Here is a 22,260-nt window from a genome sequence, read left to right as displayed (position 1 = left end):
CTAACAAAATCCCTAACCAGTATCTGTCAAGGTCATCAAAAACAAGGAAAGTCACCGCCCAGAGAAGCCCAAGGAGACATGATGACCAAGTCTAGAATAGAAAAAGGCCATTGAGGGGAAACTAACAAAATTCAAATAAAGTATGAGATTTTGGTAATTATGTATCAATATTTATTCATTAGTTGTGGCAAATTTACCAAACTAATATAAAATATTCATAATAAAGGGCTTTATTGGAACTCTGTATTTGTAGCTTTTCTGTAAATCTAAAACCATTCTAAAACTTAAAGCAAGTTTATTAAGAGGAAATTGGAGAAGGTAGTGGAAGCATCAAGCCATAAGTTCCACTATGAAAAGGAATATGATTGAGGTGGGGTAGTAATGGGAGGGGTACATAGAGTGAAGGGGAACATTGTTTTAAGATGGAGGGATATTACAACATGTTTGCTGATGAGAACGATCCAGTAAGGAGGGAAATTTTGGTAATGCAAAGGAGGGGGGTGGAGCGATTTCAGAAGTGTAGTGCCTGTGTGGGAGAGAAGAGGTAGGATCTAATTCCTAAATGGAAGTGTTGGCTTTGGTTAAGTGCACACGTTTCAACCATAGTAACAGGAAGGAAGGTAGAATATATATGCACAGGTGTGGGTAAGTGGGTGGATGTGGAAGGAGCATGAATTTCTGGAGATTCTCTTCTAATTGCTTCTGTATTCTCTTTGAAGGAGTAAGCAAAGTCACCAGTTGCAAATGGGAAGGGAGAGGCGGTGCTGGCAGTTTGAGGAGAGAGGAGACAGTGTGAAATAGTCTTTGAGAGTGAGTGAGTGATTTTCCTAGGAAATTATGCAAGGATTGTTTGGCAATGGTGACTACTCATTTGAGATTTTTGGTGATGGTTTTAAAACGAGAATAGCCATTGCAGTTTGGAAAATTTTCTCTGACAATGTTCAGCTGCTTGGCTGCAGGCACAAAGTGGGGACTTGAATTTTTTAGGAGTGGGGCTTTTTCAGGGAAGCATGGTGGAGGGAGAGAGAAGGGCACGGGAGTTAGGGTGTTTTCAAGGAACTGATTAAAATGACGGACCAAAAAAAAAATAAAATAAAATAAAATAAAATGACGGACCATTGCAGCTGGGCTCCATAGGAGAGAAATGAAAACATTAAAGGAGACAAGATGATGGATGACGAAAAGGAGGTTGTGGTCAATGGATTAGAGCTCTTGGTGGGGTTGAAGGAGTATCGGAGTGAGGAGTGCACAAATAATTGAACTGATAAGGGAACAAGATGTAGGATAGGATGTTCAAAATAAAAATTATAAAGGTATTGCAATTAATGGTGATAAAGTTGTTAAGAATGCTGACAGCAGAGGAATGGCAATAAACGGATCATTATTTATTTATTTAGAAATAGAGCCACTCAGGAGATATTTGTTTAGAGTAATGAAGAGGGGTGGAGTTATCTAGGACAGCATGAGTTTCAGAGGAGCAAGGGAGCAACTATCCTCCCACTGTGACTATAGCATTGTCTTGCCCTGCTAATGGTAACAAACCAGAACACTCTTTCCAAAATACAATCTGATGTCACAAGTCCAATTTTAAAAATCTCTTTGTGGAGGCCCACAGTGAAAGATGGTGGTTGCCTGAATGTGGCAGAAGAAAGCAGCAGAAAGGTCATATAGGTTTTAGAAAGATTTAGGAGGCAGAATCAGCACAAGTTGGTGATCAATTAAACGCAGATTATGAAAAAGATGAGTTAAGATGAATCCCAAGTTTCTTTTCTGTACTGATGTTTTGGCCTAGTTAATAAACATTTGTTTAGTGTCAATTGTGTGTATAGCTGAGAACTTCTAGAGACCCAAGATGTAAGATGTGGTATCCAAGAAACATACAATAAGTAAATAAATATAAGAAGTATGAATACCTTATGCCATATGCAAATACAAATTAAGTTGTTAACTACCAAATAATTTCAAAGAAAATGTAGGGTTGTTCAAGGAAGCTTCCTTGAGTAAATGAATTTTTACTAGATTTTGGAGTAAAGGATGGTCATTTAATTAGGGGAGCTTATAATTTCAAGGAGAAAGATGTCAAGTGCAAAGGCGAGAATGAACTCAGTCATGGGATGGACAGTAAGCATAGCAATTAGACTAAAATGAAGGGGATGTTCTAGAGCTTGCAAAGAGATTAAGTATAGCCACATAGGACATGTGATTCCACTACCATATGTATGTGCCTAGCAACTCCTAACCTGAAAACAGATATGTATGGCAGGTAGTAGTCAGGATTACTAGACAGTTAACAGATCAAGAGAAGGCCATGCTTAGTTTTAATGAGAGGATCCTTTTCATTTCTGATGTATAAACTATATTAGAGTTACCAGTAAGGCAGCTTCAGCACTGCTCATTGATTTCCTCAGCAGACATTTAATGGCCACCTGCCAGAAACTAGACACTGTGATAAGTACTAAACATGCAGTGATGAAGAAGGCATACTCACTATCTTAAAGGTGCTCCTAGTCTTTGGTAAAGACAAACCTGTACACCCTCCTACACTGTTGGTGGGAATGTAAACTGGTGCAGCCCCTCTGGAAGACAGTGTGGAGGTTCCTCAAAAAATGAACAGTAGAACTCCCCTGTGACCCAGTAATAGCACTGCTAGGAATTTACCCAAGGGATCCTGGAGTGCTGATGCATAGGAGCGCATGGACCCCAGCGTTCATAGCAGCACTCTCAACAATAGCCAAATCATGGGAAGAGCCTAAATGTCCATCAACTGACGAATAGATCAAGAAGATGTGGTTTATCTATATGATGGAATACTACATGGCAATGAGAAAGCATGAAATCTGTCCATGTGTAGCAACATGGATGGACCTTGAGGGTGTTATGCTGAGCGAAATAAGTCAGGCAGAGAAGGACAGATACCATATTTGCACGTATAGGAGGAACTTAACGGAGGACCATGGGGGAGAAGAAGGGGAGAAGAGGGAGGGAGGCAAACCATGAGAGACTCTTGAATGCTGAGAACAAACTGAGGACTGATGGGTATTGGGGGGAGGGGAAGGGGGGTGATGGGCATGGAGGAGGGCACTTGTGGGGATGAGCACTGGGTGTTATATGGAATCCAACTTGACAATGAACTATTAAAAAAAAAAGACAAACCTGTAAACCATTATAAGACAGCATGATAATGCTTTTAGGCGACACATAGGGTGCCGTAAGAACAAAGAGTAGAGGTACCTAACCCAAACGGAAGAGTTATATATGACTGCTTGTAAGATATAACCTCTGAACTGAGTCACGAATACAGAATAGGACTTAGGCAAGGAAAGAGGGGTGACAGAGTGAGGATAAATGTTCAAGTCAGAGGGAGCTGCATGTACAAGGACTTAAAGGCTGCAGAGAAGATGGCATATTATAGGCCTATATGGACTACTGCATACAGTGTGAGGAAGGGTTGGTTGAGAAAAAAGGTTTCAAAAGCTATTGAGGTAGTGATATTAGCAAGTCCTGAGAGCGCACCAGAAGTGGAAGAGAAGGTGATAAAGGATTTTATGCAATGAATTATTTTAGGAAGCAGCAAGCACTTTCTGTAAAGGGCTAGATAGTAAATATTTTCAGCTTCATGGGTTGTGTACATATCTGTTTCATGGTCTTCTTTTGTTTTTGTCTTACAACATTTTTAGAATGTAAAAACCATGCTTATCTTGCAAGCTGTATGAAAACAGGCCACAGGCTCTCTGTGACCCACAGGCTACTTGTTGCCTCCTGGATTAGCTCAGTGTAATGACCCACCTGAATGAAGTTAATCACTTTTGTCACTTCAAGGGCAGGATTCTCAATGTTTTTAGGTAATGAATCCCATAGGAATTCTACTGAAAGCTATGGATCCTCTCCATGGAAAAATGTAGGACTACCCGCATACACACACAATTTTATTACTCCAGGGATCCTAGGTAGGTCAGGAACTTGCCACTTAACATGGTTTTTTTATGTTGTTTGCAAAACAAGTTTCTTTTCATATAGAAAAAGTTATTGTATGCTTTTTGTATATATTAAAATGGCCATTCCTGCCTCAAGATTGTCAGTGTATAATAATTTTATTTTTTATATTTTGATCTGTCAGTACTTTACTGTTTTGAATGATATCAATCCAGAGTCCAATTTTTCAAATATTCTTTTTTCCGAAACTAGTTATTGAATAATCTATCTTTTCTCTACTGTTATGAAATGACACCTTTAACATAAACATATTTCCATGTATACTTGGGGCTGTTTTAGAACTCTATTCTATTCCCTTCATCTGTTCACCTGTTCTGCACAAATACCATACTTTTTTTTTTTTTAATTCTAGTTAGTCAACATATAGTGTAATATTGGTTTCAGGAATAGAAGTTAGTGATTCATCACTTACATACAACACCCAGTGCCCATTACAAGTGCCCTCCTTAATCCCCATCACCCATTTAGCCCATTCCCCTCCCCTGTCTCCCCTCCAGCAACCCTCAGTTTGTTCCCTATGGTTAAGAGTCCCTTATGGTTTGTCTCCCTCTCTGTTTTTTCTTTTTTCAAGTACCATACTTTTTAAATGACTATAGCTTTATATGTTTTTTGTTTTGTAAGACAGTTCCCCCCTTGCCTTTCTTCTTATTTTTCAAAATTATAAGTTTATTAGTTTTGAATATGAATTTTGGAATTAGCCTGTCCAGTACATGAAAATTTCAGTGGGAATTTGGATTGGAAGTACGTGGAATTTTATGTACTAAATTCTGGGAGAATGTGCATCTTTTAATTATTGAATCTGCCCACCTTTGAGCATATTTCTCCATTCAGATTTCCTTCAAGCCCTTTAGGATAACTTATATACATTTCTCTGTAAGCAGTCTTCCACATTTTTGTTTATACCCAGCCGCATTATAGTTTTTGTTCCTCTAATAAATTTGATCTCATTTTCATTTACCTTTTCTAAATTAGTAACCCAATATATAGGAAAGTCTTTGATTTTTTGGCAACTTTTTATTTTGGTATAACTTCAAACTAACAGAAAAGTTGCAAGAATAGTACAAGTACCTCCTTTATATCCTCTACCCACCTGTATTTCCTTTTAAAATACTTCATTGATTTCCTTTTCCAAATGTAGAACTCTGATCTGTTTCAAGTTTATCTTGGAGACCTGGTGACAATATGAGGTATGGACCCAATTGTGTCTCTTTTCCAAATGGCTATCTAGTTGTCCAAACGCCATTTATTTTAAAATTCATATTTTCCCAGTGATTATAGCTATCAGTTTATTAGATACCAAATTTCTATATGAATTTAGGTATCTTTTTGGACATGTTATATGCATGTGTTGTTTTATCTGCTCTTCCTATCCTATCATCACACTTTTATTTTTTTTAATGTTTTATTTATTTCTGAGAGAGAGAGAGAGACAGCTTGAGCAGGGGAGGATCAGAAAGAGAGGGAGACACAAAATCTGAAGCAGGCTCCAGGCTCTGAGCTGGCTGTCAGCACAGAGCCCGACGCAGGGCTCAAAACCACGAACTGTGAAATCATGGCCTGAGCCGAAGTTAGACACTTAACCGACTGAGCCACCCAGGCACCCCCCGCCCCCGTCACACTGTTTTAATTGTAGAAGTTGTATAGGATGTTTTCTATCTGAGGGCTTGTGTTCTCATAGCTCTTGTTTGTTTCTTGGTAGAAAACTTTTTGAAGGAAGTTTTCTGACTACTACTTACTGTTTTTAAGTTTTCCTAAATAAACAATTATTTCTTTTTGTAAAGTAATACATTAAATAACCTGCAAGAATGCTTTCCCCTAGAACTGCAATATGCAAACACCGTGATGCGCTTTGATTACGTGTGGCTTCGAGACCACTGCCGCTCAGCTTCGTGCTACAACTCCAAGACCCACCAGCGCAGCCTGGACACTGCCAGTGTAGATTTATGCATCAAGCCAAAGACCATTTGTCTGGATGAGACCACACTCTTTTTCACTTGTGAGTAGACAAGAGACTTTGCCCTCATTGGAGTATTCTTCTAAAGAACAATTATTTTACAAAACTGGTTTGCCCCATTCCATAACAGAGAATTCTGTTTTTTTATTGACGTATAATTAACATAAAATGTTTTCTTAGTTTCAGGTGTATAACATTGACTTGACAATTCTGTACCTTACTCAGTGCTCACAATGCATGTAGTCACCATCTATGACCGTACAACATTATTACTGCATTATTGACTGTATATTCCCTATGCCATACCTTTCATCTCTGTGGCTTGTCAACTTTATAACTGCAAGTTTATGCTTCTTAATCCCCTTCACCAATTATGCCCCTCCTCCCTCCCCCTCTGGCAGCCACCAATTGTCTATCTTGTATTTAAGGAACTGTTTTTTTGTTCATTTGTTTTGTGTTTTTAGATTCCACATATAAGTGAAATCATGTGGTACTGTCTTTCTCTGTCTGACTTATTCCACTGAACAAATACCTTCTCAGTCCATCCATGTTGTTGCAAATGACAAGATCTCATTTTTTTATGGCTGAATAACATTCCATTGTGTGTATATATATCACATCTTCTTTATCCATTCATCTATCAGTAGTCACTTGGGCTGCCTCCCTATCTTGGGTATTGTGAATAATGCTGCAGTAAACATAGTGGTGCATGTATCTTTTTAAATTGGTGTATTCTTTGGGTAAATACCCAACAGTTGAATTATTAGTACAGTATTTCTATTTTTAATTTTTTGAGGAACCACAGAGCTGTTTTCCACAGTGGCTGCATCAATTTACATTCCCACCAACACTGCATAAGTGATCCCTTTTCTTCACATCCTCGACAACACTTATTAGTTATCTTTTTGATGCTAGCCATTCTGACATGTGTAGGTGATGTCTCATGGTGGTTGTCATTTTCATTTCCTTGATGATGAGTGATGATGAGCATCTTTTCATGTGTCTTTTGACCATCTGGATGTCTTCTTGGAAAAATGTTTATTCAGGTTCTCAGTCCATTGTTAATCAGATTATTTGCTTTTTTGATGTTGAGTTGTGTTCGTTCTTAATATATTTTGGATATTAACCCCTAATTGGATATATCATTTGCAAATATCTTCTCTTGTTCACTGGGTTGCCTTTTTGTTTTGCTGATGGTTTCCTTTGCTGTGCAGAAGCTTTTTATTCTGATGTAGTCCCACTAGTTTACTTTTGCTTTTATTTCCTTTGCCTCAGGAGACATATCTAGAAAAAAGTTGCTATGGCCTATGTCAAAGAAGTTACTCCCTCTGTTCTCTTCCAGGATTTTTATGGTTTCAGGTCTCACATTTAGGTCTTTAATCCATCCTGGTTTGATTTTGTGTGTGGTGTAAGAAAGTGGTCCAGTTTCATTCTCCTGCATGTTGCTGTCCAGTTCTCCCAGCACCATCTGTTGAAGACACTGTCATTTTCCCATTGCATATTCTTGCCCCCTCTGTTGAAGATTAATTAACCACGTATTTGTGAGCTTATTTCTGGGCTCTCTATTCTGTTCCATTGATCTATGTGTCTATTTTGTGCCAGTACCATACTGGTAGTTGTAGTAACTACAGCTTTGTAGTATATCTTGAAATCTGGGATGGTGATACCTCCAGCTTTTTCTTCTCAGGATTACTTTGGCTATTCAGGGCCTTTTGTGGTTTCATACAAGCTTTAGAATTATTTGTCCTAGGGGGCGCCTGGGTGGCTTAGTCGGTTAGGCGTCCGACTTTCGCTTAGGTCATGATCTCGCGGTTCGTGGGTTCGAGCCCCACGTCGGGCTCTGTGCTGACTGCCAGCTCAGAGCCTGGAGCCTGCTTCGGAGTCTGTGTCTCCCTCTCTCTCTGACCCTCCCCTGCTCACATTGTCTCTCTCTCTCTCTCTCATAGAAATAAAAAAAAAAAAGAATTATTTGTCCTAGTTCTGTGAAAAACACTGCTGGTATTTTGATAACGATTGCATTGAATCTGTAGGTTGGTGTGGGTAGAATGAACATTTTAACAATATTCTTCCAATCCACGAGTATTGGATTACTTTCCATTTTTTGTGTGTTGCCTTCATTTTCTTTCATGAATGTCTTATACTTTTCAGGGTATAGGTCTTCCATCTGTTAAATTGATTCTTAGGTATTTCATTCTTTTTGGTTTCAATTGTAAGTTGAATTGTTTTCTTAATTTTTCTTTCTGCTGCTTTATTATTAATGTATAGATACACAATATATTTCTGTATATTAATTTTGTATCCTCCAACTACTGAATTTATTTACTGAATAAAAGCATTTCTTTGGAACTTCCTGTGAATCTATAATTATTTCAAAATAAAAAGTTAAAAGAAAAAAGTTTTGGAGGAAATAACATTTACAATCAATACATTTGACTACTGATTCCTCTACAGTCAAAAAATACCACATGCCATAGAAAGGTTATTTCTATGCAAAATATTTGCAACATGTATTACAGAAACTGAAAACCTATTAATATATAAAGTGTTATTGCCAGTTTGTAAAGAAAAGCACTAGTATTACAATAGAAAAATGTGAGAAAGAAGTGAACAGACAGATCATTAAAGCATGAGTCAGCAAATATTCTGAAAAGGGCCAGATAGTAAAGACTTTTAGGTTTTGCTGGCTGCACAGTCTCTGTCACAACTGTTCAGCTATTCAGTTCTTCAGGAACAGGGTGAAAGCAGACATAGACAATATGTAACCAAGTAGGTATCAAGTGTTCCAAAACAGGTGTGATACAGACAACTGCCAGGCAGATTTGACCCATGGGCCATAGTTTGGTAACGCTTGCATTTAAAAAATATGTGTCTATACAGATGGCTAACAGACATATGAAAAGATGCTCAACATCACTCATCATCAGGGAAATGTAAATCAAGACTACAATGAGATATCACCTCAGACCTGTCAGAATGGCTAAAATCAACAATACAAGAAACAACAGGTGTTGGCGAGGATGTGGAGAAAGGGGAACCCTCTTGCACTATTGGTGGGAATGCAAACTGGTACAGCCACTCTGGAAAACAGTATGGAGGTCCTGCAAAAAAAGTTAAAAATAGAACTACCCTATTACCCAGCATTTACACTACTAGGAATTTACCCAAAGGACACAAAAATACTGACTTGAAGGGTCACATGCATCCCGATGTTTATAGCAGCACTGTCAACAATAGCCAAATTTGGAAAGACCCCAAATGTCCATTGACTGATGAATGGATAAAGAAGATATGGTGTATATATACAATGGAATCTTACTCAGCCATCAAAAAGAATGAAATCCTGCCATTTACAATGATACAGATGGAGCTAGAGAGTATTATGCTAAATGAAATAGGTCAGAGAAAGACAAATACTATGATTTCACTCACATGTGAAAATTCGGAAACAAAGGAAATAAGCAAAGGGAAAAAGAGAAAGAGAAGCAAACCAAGAAATAGACTCAATACAGAGAACAAACTGAGGGTTGCTGGAGGGGAGATGGATGGGGGGATAGGTTTAATGGGTGATGGACATTAAGGAGAGCACTTATTGTGATGAGCACTGGGTGTTGTATGTATGTGATGGATCACTAAATTCTACTCCTGAAACTAATATTACGTTATATGTTAACTAGCTGGAATTTAAATAAAAACTTGAAACAAGATAATAATTAAAAAATAAAAATAAAAGACATATGTCTAACAAATATAAATGTGTAACAAATGTTCTTATTAGCCTTATTAGTAAGTAAATTACAATCAGAGTTTACCTACCAAATTGGAAAAAATATCTTTAAAAAATAAGAATTCTCTATTTTGATAGGTACACATATATTGCTATAGAGAACGAAAATTGGTATACTTTTAAAAATATTACGGGAAATATATTCTTTTTTAAAAATTTATTTATTTTGAGAGAAAGAGCACGAGCAGAGGAGGGGCAGAAAGAGACGGAGAGAGAGAATCACAAGCAGGTACTACACTGTCAGCACAGAGCCTGACGTGGGGCTTGATCTCACGAACTCTGAGATCATGACCTGAGCCAAAATAAAGAGTTGGACATTTAACTGACTAAGCCCCCAGGCACCCCAAAATTGGTAGAAATTGGTAGTTACTTTCTAATAAAGTAACTGAAGTTAAATGCACCAAGACACATAAAAGTTTATATCTTCAGTTTTAACAATTTCACCTTTTGCGTTTCTATTTTAAGAAAATTATCAGAAATATAAACAAGGATGGTCACTATTAAATAATAAGGAAATGAAAACTACATGCCCCAGAGCAAATTGGTTAGGTAAATCTTGGTAGTCCATATTCTGCAAATTATAAGGATTAATTCTTATGAAGATTTCATTTTTTTAAGTTTCATTTTCATTCTAGTTCATGTACAGTGAAATATTAGTTTCTGGTGCAGAATTTAGTGATTCAACACTTCCATAATACACCCGGTGCTCATCACAAGTGCCCTCCTTAATCCCCAGCACCTGTTTCACCCATCCCTCCACCCACTTCCCCTCGGGAACCATCAGTTTCTTCTCTATGGTTAAGAGTCTGTGAATTTAAGAAACAAAACAATCATAGGAGGAAGATTTAACTTTTTTAATGCTTATTCATTTATTTTGTGAGAAAGAGAGAATACAAGCAAGGGAGGGGCAGAGAGAGAGGGAGAAAGAGAATCCCAAGGAGTCTCTGCACTACCAGCATAGAGCCTGTCATAGAGATTGATCACATGACCGTGAGATCATGACCTGAGCTGAAATCAAGACCCAGAGATACCCAACTGACTGAGCCACCCAGATGCCCTGAAGATTTAAATTTTTATTGATAAAATCACTCTTAAACTATTAAGTGACAAAGGCAGGGTACATGGAAAAGAAGTGGAAACAATTATGCCAAGCTGTTAATAATGGTTTCATCTGTATGTTAGAATGGTAAATATAGGTAATTTTTAAAATTTTTCTCATACTTCTTTATGTTTTACAAATTCTTTACGATGCTTTTATGGGGTGGGAAGCCAAACAGAGAAACAGAGACAGAGACAGAGAAGTAAAAAGAAGTAAGAGAAAAGATAAGATGCCAGCAAAGCCTTTCACTCCCTGTGCTATATCCTTTGTGTATCCTGAATATTTTCTAAAGCATTTTGGGGGAATTGATTTTTTACCTATTTGGGTTTTTTTGGCACAGTGGGCAAAGTCACTTATGAAATCTTGATGTCATATCATTAGGTCAAACTTCCCCAATTCATTTAGTCCCTTCTAGTTGGTAAGATGTATTTGTTCATTCATTCACTTATTAATTCATACTATTCTACCTACAATTATTTCTCTCAGGAACATTCTAGGTACTCATTTTAATTTTGTTTCATAAACAATATAGCACTGGGTAATTGGTTGCTAAAAATAACATTCTTAACCAGTAAATTATTGGCAGTATTTATAACTATTATTTTAATGCCTTTTATTTTTCTCTTAAAAGGGCCAGATGGTCATGTGACTAAATATGATCTGGATTGGCTGGTGAAAAACAGCTATGAAGGGCAGAAACAAAAGGTCATCCAGCCTAGAATCTTATGGAATGCTGAAATCTACCAGCAAGCCCGAGTTCCATCTGTAGATTTCCAGAGCTTCTTAGAAACCAATGAGGGATTGAAGAACTTTCTGCAAAATTTTCTGCTGTATGGAATTGCATTTGTAGAAAATGTCCCTCCTACTCAAGAACACACAGAGAAGTTGGCTGAAAGGATCAGCTTGATCAGGTAACATTATTTTCTAATACCTACAGTAATTCATTTACAGAGCATTAACACCAGTAAAATAATTTAACAGGGTATGGTTACCTTGTTTTTAATCATGAATATTTTGTGATCTAAATAAAGGGATTCCCATTTATAGTTCTTTATTTGAGGCTCAGATTTCTCATCTCTCAAGACATATGTTACATATGATGAAGACTTCAAAGTCACTGTAAATTTTTTCAGCTTAGTAGTCCTTAAAGTGACAGGTGTCATTGTACACTAGGAGGAGGACTAACTTTGACTAAAGAGAACCAGGTGGTATTCTGAGTTCTACCATCAAGGGATTGTGTGAACATAGGCAACTCCATTATACTCATACCTGTAACCTCTACCTCCAGCTCTACCCCTTGGCCTTGATTTTCCCTTCTGAACAATAAGAGGATCGAATAAAATACTGTCTAAAGATCATCCAGTTTTGACCTATTATGATTGCTAAGGCTTGATTCAGAGACTAGTTGTTAATAATACCATCTTACACTATAAAGCATTTAACCAACATATTTACATGATTATTTTCTTTCGGTTATTATAGACTTGAGACTCATATATATTAAGTAGATGGCATGCCCAGGATTGCTCTGCTAGTAGGTAGTAGAACTGGGATTTGGGGGTAAGCTAAGATGGCAGTGTAATAGGAGGACCCTAGCCTTGCCTTGTCCCTCAAACACAGCTAGATAACTATCAAATCATTCTTAATACCCAAGAAATTGACCTGGAGAGTGATAGAACAAACTACAACTAGAGGGAGACAAGAGGCTACATCAAGTAAGGTAGGAAGTGCAGAGACATACTTTGGGGGAGAAATGGATTGCAGGTGCTATGGGAGAGAGGGAGCCCTGGTTGCAGAGAAAGGTGAGAGAGAGTGGAGCACACAGGGATAAGCACAAGGAGACCACTTCCCCAAAGCCATTGGCTGGGAAAACAAGAGGGGCTGATTTTCATGAGTTTTTGCAACCAGTGGGGCTCAAAGACTGGAGTTTTAGAGGTCCCCGGACTTGGCTGGGATAGAGACATGAGGCAGGCAAACAACCTGAGGGCAGATGTTCAATATGAGGAACAACTAAGGCACACAAGAAGATACTGTTTGCTCTTCTTGGAGCACGTCTGTGAGAGGTGACATTGCCTTTCTGGGGACAAAAGAGGGCGCCATTTTCCTCCCCCACCCTTCGGCAGATATCTGCAGAGGGCAGCTAACCAGGACATTGGCTGTTTAGCCTGCTTGCTCCAAATCCGACACCCATGTGCTCTGATGCAACTACCCTTCTGTGTCAAACCGTATCCATTTCAGTGTGGCAAAACCCTTTCCTTGATGACCAGCACAGGCCCCTGCCACAGCAGGTCCCTAAATTTTGGAGTTTTAAAAGTCAGCAGGCTTGGCTGGGTTAGATCCCAGAGTATACTGTGCTGCTCCAAGCAGGCATACGACCGAGAGACAGTGTTAAACCAGTGATCTGAAAAACACCTAGGACACACAAGGGGAAATTATTTGCTCCTCTGGGAGTGCTCTCCTCAGATCAGGAAGCATGGACTCCCTTCTACAGGGAAAAAGGAGTGAGCTGGCACCATTTTCCTCACTCGCCCCTCAGCATGAACTAACTTCAGGAAAACAGCACAGTGGCAACACAAGCTGCCTAACCTGCTTACACCAAGTCACACTTTGTGCTGCTGATACTGCTTTTCTTGGGCAAGTGTGCCTTAGGACCAGCTCAGCAGGCCCCCTCCTCAGAAGACCAGCACAAACCCCTGCCCACATCACGTTTCCCAACCAGAGGGTTCTGCAGGGCTTCAGTTCTAGTGGAAGTAGCATCAGGTCCCTCTTAACAAGCAGACCAGAGCACACGTAGTTAAAATGTACCACACTTTGTCTAAGGTGCAAACACTCCCCACTGCAAGCAAGAAGAGCCTCTGACCTGAGGGATAGAGCAGTCAAAACAGCAGCAGAGTCACACAGCACACACCAGAGACACTTCCTGAAGCACCAGGCTCTGGATGCTGTATGACCTCTTTTTCATAAAGTCATTACATTCAGGAGCAGAAACATAACAGACTTTTCTAACACAAAGAAGATGGAGACCTAGACAGAATGCCTAGACAAAAGAATTCATCTCCAAAGAAAGAACAAGACGTGGTCATGGCCAGGAGTCTAATTGAAACAGATAGAAGAAGGGGCTCCTGGGTGGCTCAGTTGGTTAAGCGTCTGACTTTGGCTCAGGTCATAACCTCACAGTCTGTGGGTTCGAGCCCCATGTCGGGCTCTGTGCTGACAGCTCAGAGCCTTGAGTCTGCTTTGGATTCTGTGTCTCCCTCTCTCTCTGCCCCTCCCCCACTTGTCCTCTCTCTGTCTCTCAAAATAAAATAAAGACTTAAAAAATTAAAAAAAAAAACAGAAGTAATGTGCCTGATGGAGAATTTAAAGCAGCAATCATAAAGATACTTGAGAAAAGTATGGAAGCATGGAACACATCAGGAAGACCCTTAACCACAAAACAAAGAGTTAAAAAACAATCAGGCAGAAATGAAAAATGCAATAACTGAGACTCAGAACCAACTGATGTAATGACCACAAGGAAGGAAGAAGCAGAAGAATGAATAAGTGACATAGGAAATAGAAGTATGGAAAATAATGAAGTGGAACAAAAAAGAGGAGTGATGGATCGCAAGAATAGATTTAGGGAACTCAGTGACTCCATTAAATGTAATAATATTTGTATCATAGGAGTCCCAGAAGAAGAGAGAGAAAGAGGGCAGAAGATTTATTTGAGGAAATAATGGCTGAAGACTTCCCTAATCTGGGGAAGGAAAGAGACTTCCAGAATCAGGAGGCACAGAGAACTCCCATAAAAAAAAAAAAAAAAGGAGCCAACAAGGCATATTGTAGTTAAATTTTCAAAACATAGTGATAAAAAAAAAAAACCCTAAAAGCAACAAGACAAAAGTCCCTAACTTATAAGGGAAGACCCATAAGGCTAGCTGGAGATTTCTCAACAGAAATTTGACAGGCCAGAAGGGAATGGCATGATTTATTCAAAGTACTGAATGGGAAAAACCTGCAGCCAAGAATACTCCATCCAGCAAGGCTATCATTCAGAATATAAGGAGAGATAAAGACTTTTCCAGACAAACAAAAGCTAAAGGTGTTTGTGATCATTAAACCAGCCCTGCAAGAAATATTAAAGGGGACTTTTTGAGTGGCAAGGAGAGGACAAAAGTGACAAAGACAACAAAGGATCAAAGAAAATCTCCACAAACAATGACAAAGCAAGTAATAAAATGGCACTGAATACAGTTCTATGAGTAATTACTCTGAATGTAAGTGGACTGAACACTCCAATCAAAAGAGATAGGGTGTCAGAATGGATTTAAAAAAAAAAAAAAACAAGACCCATCTGCATGCTGCATATAAGAGATTCATTTTAGACCTAAAGACATCTGCAGATTGAACATGAGGGGATGGAGAAATATTTATCATGAAAATGGACATCAAAAGAAAGCCATAATAGCCATACTTCTATCAGACAAACTCAATTTTAAACCAGTCTTTGGAAGAAAAGATGAATAAGAGCACTATATCATAATAAAGGGGACTTTCCAATAAAAAGATATAACAATTATAAATATTTATGCCCCAACTTGGTGACATGCAAATATATAAACAATAACAAACATAACAGAACTCATTGATAATAATACAGTAATAGTAGGGGACTTTAACACCCCACTTACCCCAATGGACAAATCATCTAAGCAAAAAAATCAACAAGGAAACAATGGCTTTTAATGACACACTGGATCAGATGGACTTATCAGATTTATTCAGAATATTTCATCCCAAAGCGTCAGAATACCCATTTTTTCTGAATGCACATGGGAAATTCTCCAGAATATAAAACATACTAAAAAAAAAAAAAAAAAAAAAAAAAAAAACACAAAAACACAAAAACAGGCCTCAACAAGAACAAAAAGACTTATGTCATACCATGCATGTTTTCTGACCACAACACTATGAAACATGAAGTCAACCACAAGAAAAAATTTGGAAAGACAACAAATAGATGAGAGTTAAACAGCATGCTACTAAACAATGAGTGGGTTAACCAGGAATCAAAGAAGAAATTTAAAAATACATGGAAACAAATGAAAATTGAAAGCATGATACTCTAAAATCTTTGGGATTCAGCAAAAGTGGTCATAAGAGGGAAATATATAGCAATACAAGCCTACCTCAAGAAGCAAGAAAAATCTCAAACAAACTTACACCTAAAGGAGCTATAAAACAACAGCAACAAACGAAACCTAAAGCCAGCAGAAAAAGGGACATAAGAAAGATTAGAATAGAAATAAATGATATAAAAACTAAAAAAACCTAGAACAGATCAATGAAACCAGGAGCTGATTTTTTGAAAAAATTAATAGAATTGATAGCCCCTTAGCTGTTGCAGACTTTGAGTCTGGAGTTCTCTATTGTCCAGCAAGAGAGTGGACACAGAATTAAATGTGAGAGAGGCTAATGTCTGGGAGGAGACAGAGCCCTGAGTAAAGAAAGGTCCTTGCTCAGTTTTTACTAGCACCAGAAGGCTTACAAACGTGATGGATGTGCAGAAAGCGACAATGAAACAGTGAACATTAACTTATGTGGGAGAGAAAAGGGGTTTCAAAGATATGCGGTGTTAGGGGTTTGGGTCAATACAAAACAAAATCAAGGCACCAAGCTGATGGTTGTTTACAACAGGCACAAGGCACCGGATATGTTTATCTTAACTTGCCTAGGGGATAAGACAGAGCATGCTACCTCAGGGTCAACAAGGTAATTTTCTTTTGCGAATTAGCTCCGCTTTGGGCAATTTCACCCTGCTGCTGTCCATAGCCCCATTTACCTATTCTGGACTTTTCATAATCTGAAAGCAGCTTTCTGCTTTTGTACTATGCTGTGGGTGCTTCCACCCTGATTACTTAATCTTGGATGCTTTCATCCTGTGGCTTCTTATTCCTATGCTTTTGTTCAATCCTGGGGGCACTTTAGCCCTGTTTAGCTCATCTTGAATGCTTTCATCCTAAGCCTTGATAACCCATTGAAGCAAACTCAGGGAATTCCTAAACTTATTCTCAAGTAAATTAAATCAAAATTAGAGAGGAGAAATAACAACCAACACCACAGAAATACAATTATAAGAAAATATTATGAAAAACTATGCCAACAAATTGGACAACCTATAAGAAATGGATTAGTTCCTAGAAACATACAAACAACCAAAACTGAAACAGGAGAAATAGAAAACTTGGATAGATTGATAACCAGAAAAGAAATTCAATCAGTAATAAATCTCCCAACAAACAGAAGTCCAGGGCCATATGGCTTCACAGGTGAATTCTACCAAAAATTTAAAGAAGGGTTAAAACCTATTCTTCTCAAACTTTTCTAAAAGATAGAAATGGAAGGAAAACGTACAAACTCATTCTATAAGACCAGCATTACCTTGATTCCAAAACCAGACAGACTCCACTAAAAAACAGAATTACAGGTCAATTTCCCTGATGAATGTGGATGCAAAAATTCTCAACAAACTACTAGCAAATCAAATTCTACAGTACATTAAAAGAATCATTCACCATGGGCAAGTGGGATTTATGCATAGGCTGCAGGGGTGGTTCAATGTTTACAAATAAATGAACGTGACACCACCTAATAAAAGATAGGATAAAAACCATACAATCCTCTCAATAGATGCAGAAAAAGCATTTGACAAAGTACAGCATCCATTCGTGATTAAAAAAAAAAAACTCAACAAAGTAGGGATAGAGGGAACATATCTCAACATAACAAAGGCCATATATGAAAAACCCACAACAAATATCATCAATAGGGAAAAACTGAGAGCTTTCCTCTATGGTTAGGAAGAAGATAGGTATGTCCACTCTCACCACTGTTACTTAACATAGTACTAGAAGTCCTAGCTCCAGCAGTCAGAAAACAGAAAGAAATAAAAGGCATCCAAATAGACAAGAAGTCAAACTTTCACTATTTGCAGATGTCATGATACTCAAAAGATAGAAACCCAAAAGATTCCACCAAAAATTTGCTAAAACTGATGCACGAATTCAGTAAAGCAACAGGATATAAAATCAACATACAGAAATGTATTGTGTTTCTATGCTCCAATAATGAAGCAATAGAAAAAGGAATCAATCCCATTTAAATTTGCACAAAAAATAATAATAATAAACCTAGCCAAAGAGATAAAAGATCTCTAATCTGAAAACTATAAAACACTGGTGAAAGAAATTGAAGATGACATAAAGAAATGGAAAAACATTCTATGCTCAAGGATTGCAAGAGCAAATATTGTTAAAATTTCTATATTACACACATTTAATACAATCCCTATCAAAATACTATCAACATCTTTCACAGAGCTAGAATAAACAATCCTAAAGTTTGTATGGAACCACAAAAGATCCCAAATAGCCAAAGTTGTTTGGTTTAGAGAGCAATATTAAAAAAGAAAAGCAAAGCTGGAGGCATCACAATTCTGAACCTTAAGTTCTATTACAAAGCTGTAGTGATCATGACAGTATAGTAATGGCACAAAAACAAGCACATAAATCAATAGAACAGAATACAAAACCCAGAGATTAACCCACATCTCTATAGTCAATTCATCTTCGACAAAGCAGGAAAGAATATCCAACAAGAAAAAGACAGTCTCGGGGCGCCAGGGTGGCTTAGTCGGTTAAGCGTCCGACTTTCGCTTAGGTCATGATCTCGCGGTTCGTGGGTTCGAGCCCCGCGTCGGGCTCTGTGCTGACTGCCAGCTCGGAGCCTGGAGCCTGTTTCTGAGTCTGTGTCTCCCTCTCTCTCTGACCCTCCCCTGCTCACGCTGTCTCTCTCTCTCCTAGAAATAAATAAAAAAAAGAAAGAAAAAGAAAAAAAAGAAAAAGACAGTCTCCTTACAAATAGTGTTGGGAAAACTGGACAGCAACTTGGAGAAGAATAAAACTTGACCACTTTCTCATATCATACACAAAAATAAACTCAAAATGGATGAAAGACCTTGATGTAAGACAGGAGGAAACCATCAAAATCCTACAGGAGAACAGAGGCAGCAACTTCTTTGACCTCAGCCATAGGAACTTCTTACTAGACACGTCTCCAGAAGCAAGGGAAACAAAGACAAAAAATGAACTATTGTGACTTTATCAAGATAAAAAGCTACTTTACAGTGAAGGAAATAACAAAACTAAAAGGCAGTGTTCAGAATGGGACAAGATATTTGCAAATGACATTTCTAAAAGGGGTTAGTATCGAAAGTATAGAAAGAATGTATCAAACTCAACACACACACACACACACACACAAAACAAATAATCTTGCTAAGAAATGGGCAGAAGGGGTGCCTGGGTGGCACAGTCGCCTAAGCGTCCGACTTCGGCTCAGGTCATGATCTCACGGTTCGTGGGTTTGAGGCCCCATCGGGCTATGTGCTGACAGCTAACTCAGAGCCTGGAGCCTGCTTCAGATTCTGTATCTCCCTCTCTCTCTGACCCTCCCCTGCTCATGCTGTCTCTCTCTCTCTCTCAGAAATTAAAAAAAATTAAAAAGTTAAAAAAATAGGCAGAAGACATGAATAGACATTTTTCCAAAGCAGACGTGCAGATAGATAGCAGACACTTGAAAAGTTGCTCAACATCACTCATCAACAGGGAAATGCAAATAAAAACTACAATGAGATATCACCTTACACCTGTCAGAATGAATGGATGAAATTAACAACACATGAAACAACAAATGCTGGTGAGAATACAGAGAGAGGGGAACCATTTTACACAGTTGGTGGGAATGCAAACTGGTATAGCCAGTCTGGAAAACAGTACGGAGTTTCCTCAAAAAAAATAAAAATAGAATTACCCTATATTCAGCAATTGCACTACTAGGTATTTACCCAAAGGATAAAAAAACACTGACTCAAAGGACACATGCACCCTGATGTTTACAGCAGCATTACCAATATAGCCAAATTATGGAAAGACCCCAAATGTCCGTCAATTGATGAATGCACACACACACACACACACACACACACACACACACAATGGAATATTACCCAGTCGTCAATAAGAATGAAATCTTGCCATTTGCAATGATATGGATGGAGCTAGAGTGTTTTATGCTAAACAAATAAGTCAGGGAAAGACAGATACCATATAATTTCATTCATATGTGAAATTGAAGGAACGAAACAGATGAACATAGAGGAAAAAGAGAGGCAAACCAAAAAATAGACTCTTAACTATAGAGAACAAACAACGGGTTGCTGGAGGGGAGTTGGGGGGATGGGTTAAATGGGTGATGGGCATTAGGGAGGACCCTTTTTGGGATGAGCACTGGGTGTCATATGTAAGTGATGAATCACTGGGTTCTACTCCTGAAGCCTAGACTACACTATATGTTAACTAACTTGAATTTAATTTTTTTTTGCTTTTTTGGTAGTTTTATTGTTTTATTAATACCAAATGTAAAGAAAAAAAGCGGAGGTGCCTGGGTGGCTCAGGTGTTTGAGCTTCTGACTCTTGATTTCTGCTCAGGTCATGATCCCAGGGTCATGGGATCCATACTGAGCATGGAACCTGCTTAAGATTCTCCCTCTCTCTTTCTGCTCCTCTCCAGTTTATGCTCTCTCTTTCTCTAAAATAAAGAAATAACAAATAACAAAAAACAAATGTGATGTGCACATAAGCTGTCTGTCTATTCATTTTCTTTGCTGCACAGCCTGGCATTGGGATTGGTGTCTTTGATGGCCAGCTGGGCTTCTCTTTCCACAATACCTTTGTGGTTCTTGGAGGAGACATTTTGATCAAAAATCTTGGTACAGTAAGACTTGTTGTACATCAGCAATACTCCAAGCTCCATGATCTTGTGGACTAGGAACTTCCAGAAGTCACTGGGCAGCATGTGCATTGGTTTCTTATTAGTACCATAACCGATATTGGGCATCAAGAACTAGCCCTTGAATCTTCTACACACCCTGTTATCAATGCCTCTTTGTTTCTGCCAGTTGTGCTTAATTTTGACATATTGGTCTGTCTGGTGCCAGATGAACTTCTTACTCCTCTTTTTAATTATCTTGGGCTTCACCGAAGTCTGAGGGCAGCCAAGATGGCGAGTAGATGACTGCCACCTCTGCAGACACTACCAAGGAAGAGAGGGAAGACATTTTTAATTTTAGTGGAGTCCGTTATGTTTTTTTTCTTTTGTGAATCGTGCTTACAGTGTCTTATCTAAAAAATATTTGTCTACATAGACAAATGGAATAGAATTGAGAACTCAGATTTGGACCCACAAATGTACGGCCAACTAATCTTTGACAAAGCAGGAAAGAGTATCCAATGGAAAAAAGACAGCCTCTTTAACAGATGGTGCTGGGAGAACTGGACAGCAACATCCAGAAGAATGAAACTAGATCATTTTCTCACACCATGCACAAAAATAAACTCAAAATGGATAAAGGACCTGAATGTGAGACAGGAAAACATCAAAACCCTAGAGGAGAAAGCAGGAAACATCCTCCTTGACCACAACCGCAGCAATTTCTTACTTGAAACATCCCCAAAGGCAAGGGAGTCAAGAGCAAAACTGAACTATTGGGACCTCATCAAGATTAAAAGCTTCTGCACGGCAAAGGACGCGATCCATAAAACTAATAGGCAACCGACGGAATGGGAAAAGATAGTTCCAAATGACATATCAGATAAAGGGCTAGTATCCAAAATCTATAAGGAACTCACCAAACTCCACACCCGAAAAACAAACAATCCAGTGAAAAAAATGGCAGAAGTTATAAACAGACGCTTCTCCAACGAGACATCCAGATGGCCAACACACACATGAAACGATGCTCAGCATCCCTCCTCATCAGGGAAATACAAATCAAAACCACACTGAGATACCACCTCACGCCAGTCAGAGTGGCTAAAATGAGCAAATCAGAGAACTCTAGATGCTGGCGACGACGTGGAGAAACGGGCACCCTCCTGCACTGTTGGTGGGAATGCAAACTGGTGCATCCCCTCTGGAAAACAGTGTGGAGGTTCCTCAAAAAATTAACAACAGAACTCCCCTATGACCCAGCAGTTAGCACTGCTAGGAATTTACCCAAGGGATCCAGGAGTGCTGATGCACAGGGGCACATGGACCCCAATGTTCATAGCAGCACTCTCAACAGTAGCCAAAACATGGAAAGAGCCTAAGTGTCCATCAACAGATGAATGGATCAAGAAGATGTGGTTTATCTATACCATGGAATACTACATGGCAATGAGAAACAATGAAATCTGGCCTTGTGTAGCAACGTGGATGTAACTCAAGAGTGTTATGCTGAGCGAAATAAGTCAAGCAGAGAAAGACAGATATCATGTTTTCACTTATAAGTGGATCAGGAGAAACTTAACAGAGGAGGAAGGGGAGGAGAAGTGGAATAAACAGTTG

The 22,260-nt window shown here is 38.6% G+C and overlaps 1 protein-coding gene across 3 annotated transcripts in view; it reads left to right on the top strand.

Moving 5' to 3' along the window:
• Positions 1-22,260, top strand: part of TMLHE (trimethyllysine hydroxylase, epsilon) — a 91,615-nt gene that overhangs the window by 25,646 nt on the left and 43,709 nt on the right. For all 3 annotated transcript variants that reach the window (XM_039225341.1, XM_039225338.1, XM_039225340.1), the window contains exons 3-4: positions 5,813-5,989; positions 11,462-11,741. In XM_039225341.1, coding sequence (XP_039081272.1) covers positions 5,813-5,989; positions 11,462-11,741 — 457 coding nt within the window. The remainder of the gene's footprint in view (positions 1-5,812; positions 5,990-11,461; positions 11,742-22,260) is intronic.

The sequence above is a fragment of the Hyaena hyaena genome, unplaced genomic scaffold, assembly GCF_003009895.1.
Source record: "Hyaena hyaena isolate Hyena2069 unplaced genomic scaffold, ASM300989v1 scaffold_2062, whole genome shotgun sequence".
Lineage (NCBI taxonomy): Eukaryota > Metazoa > Chordata > Mammalia > Carnivora > Hyaenidae > Hyaena > Hyaena hyaena.
The sequence above is the reverse complement of the archived record's forward strand: the minus strand, read 5'-3'. Positions and strand labels throughout refer to the sequence as shown.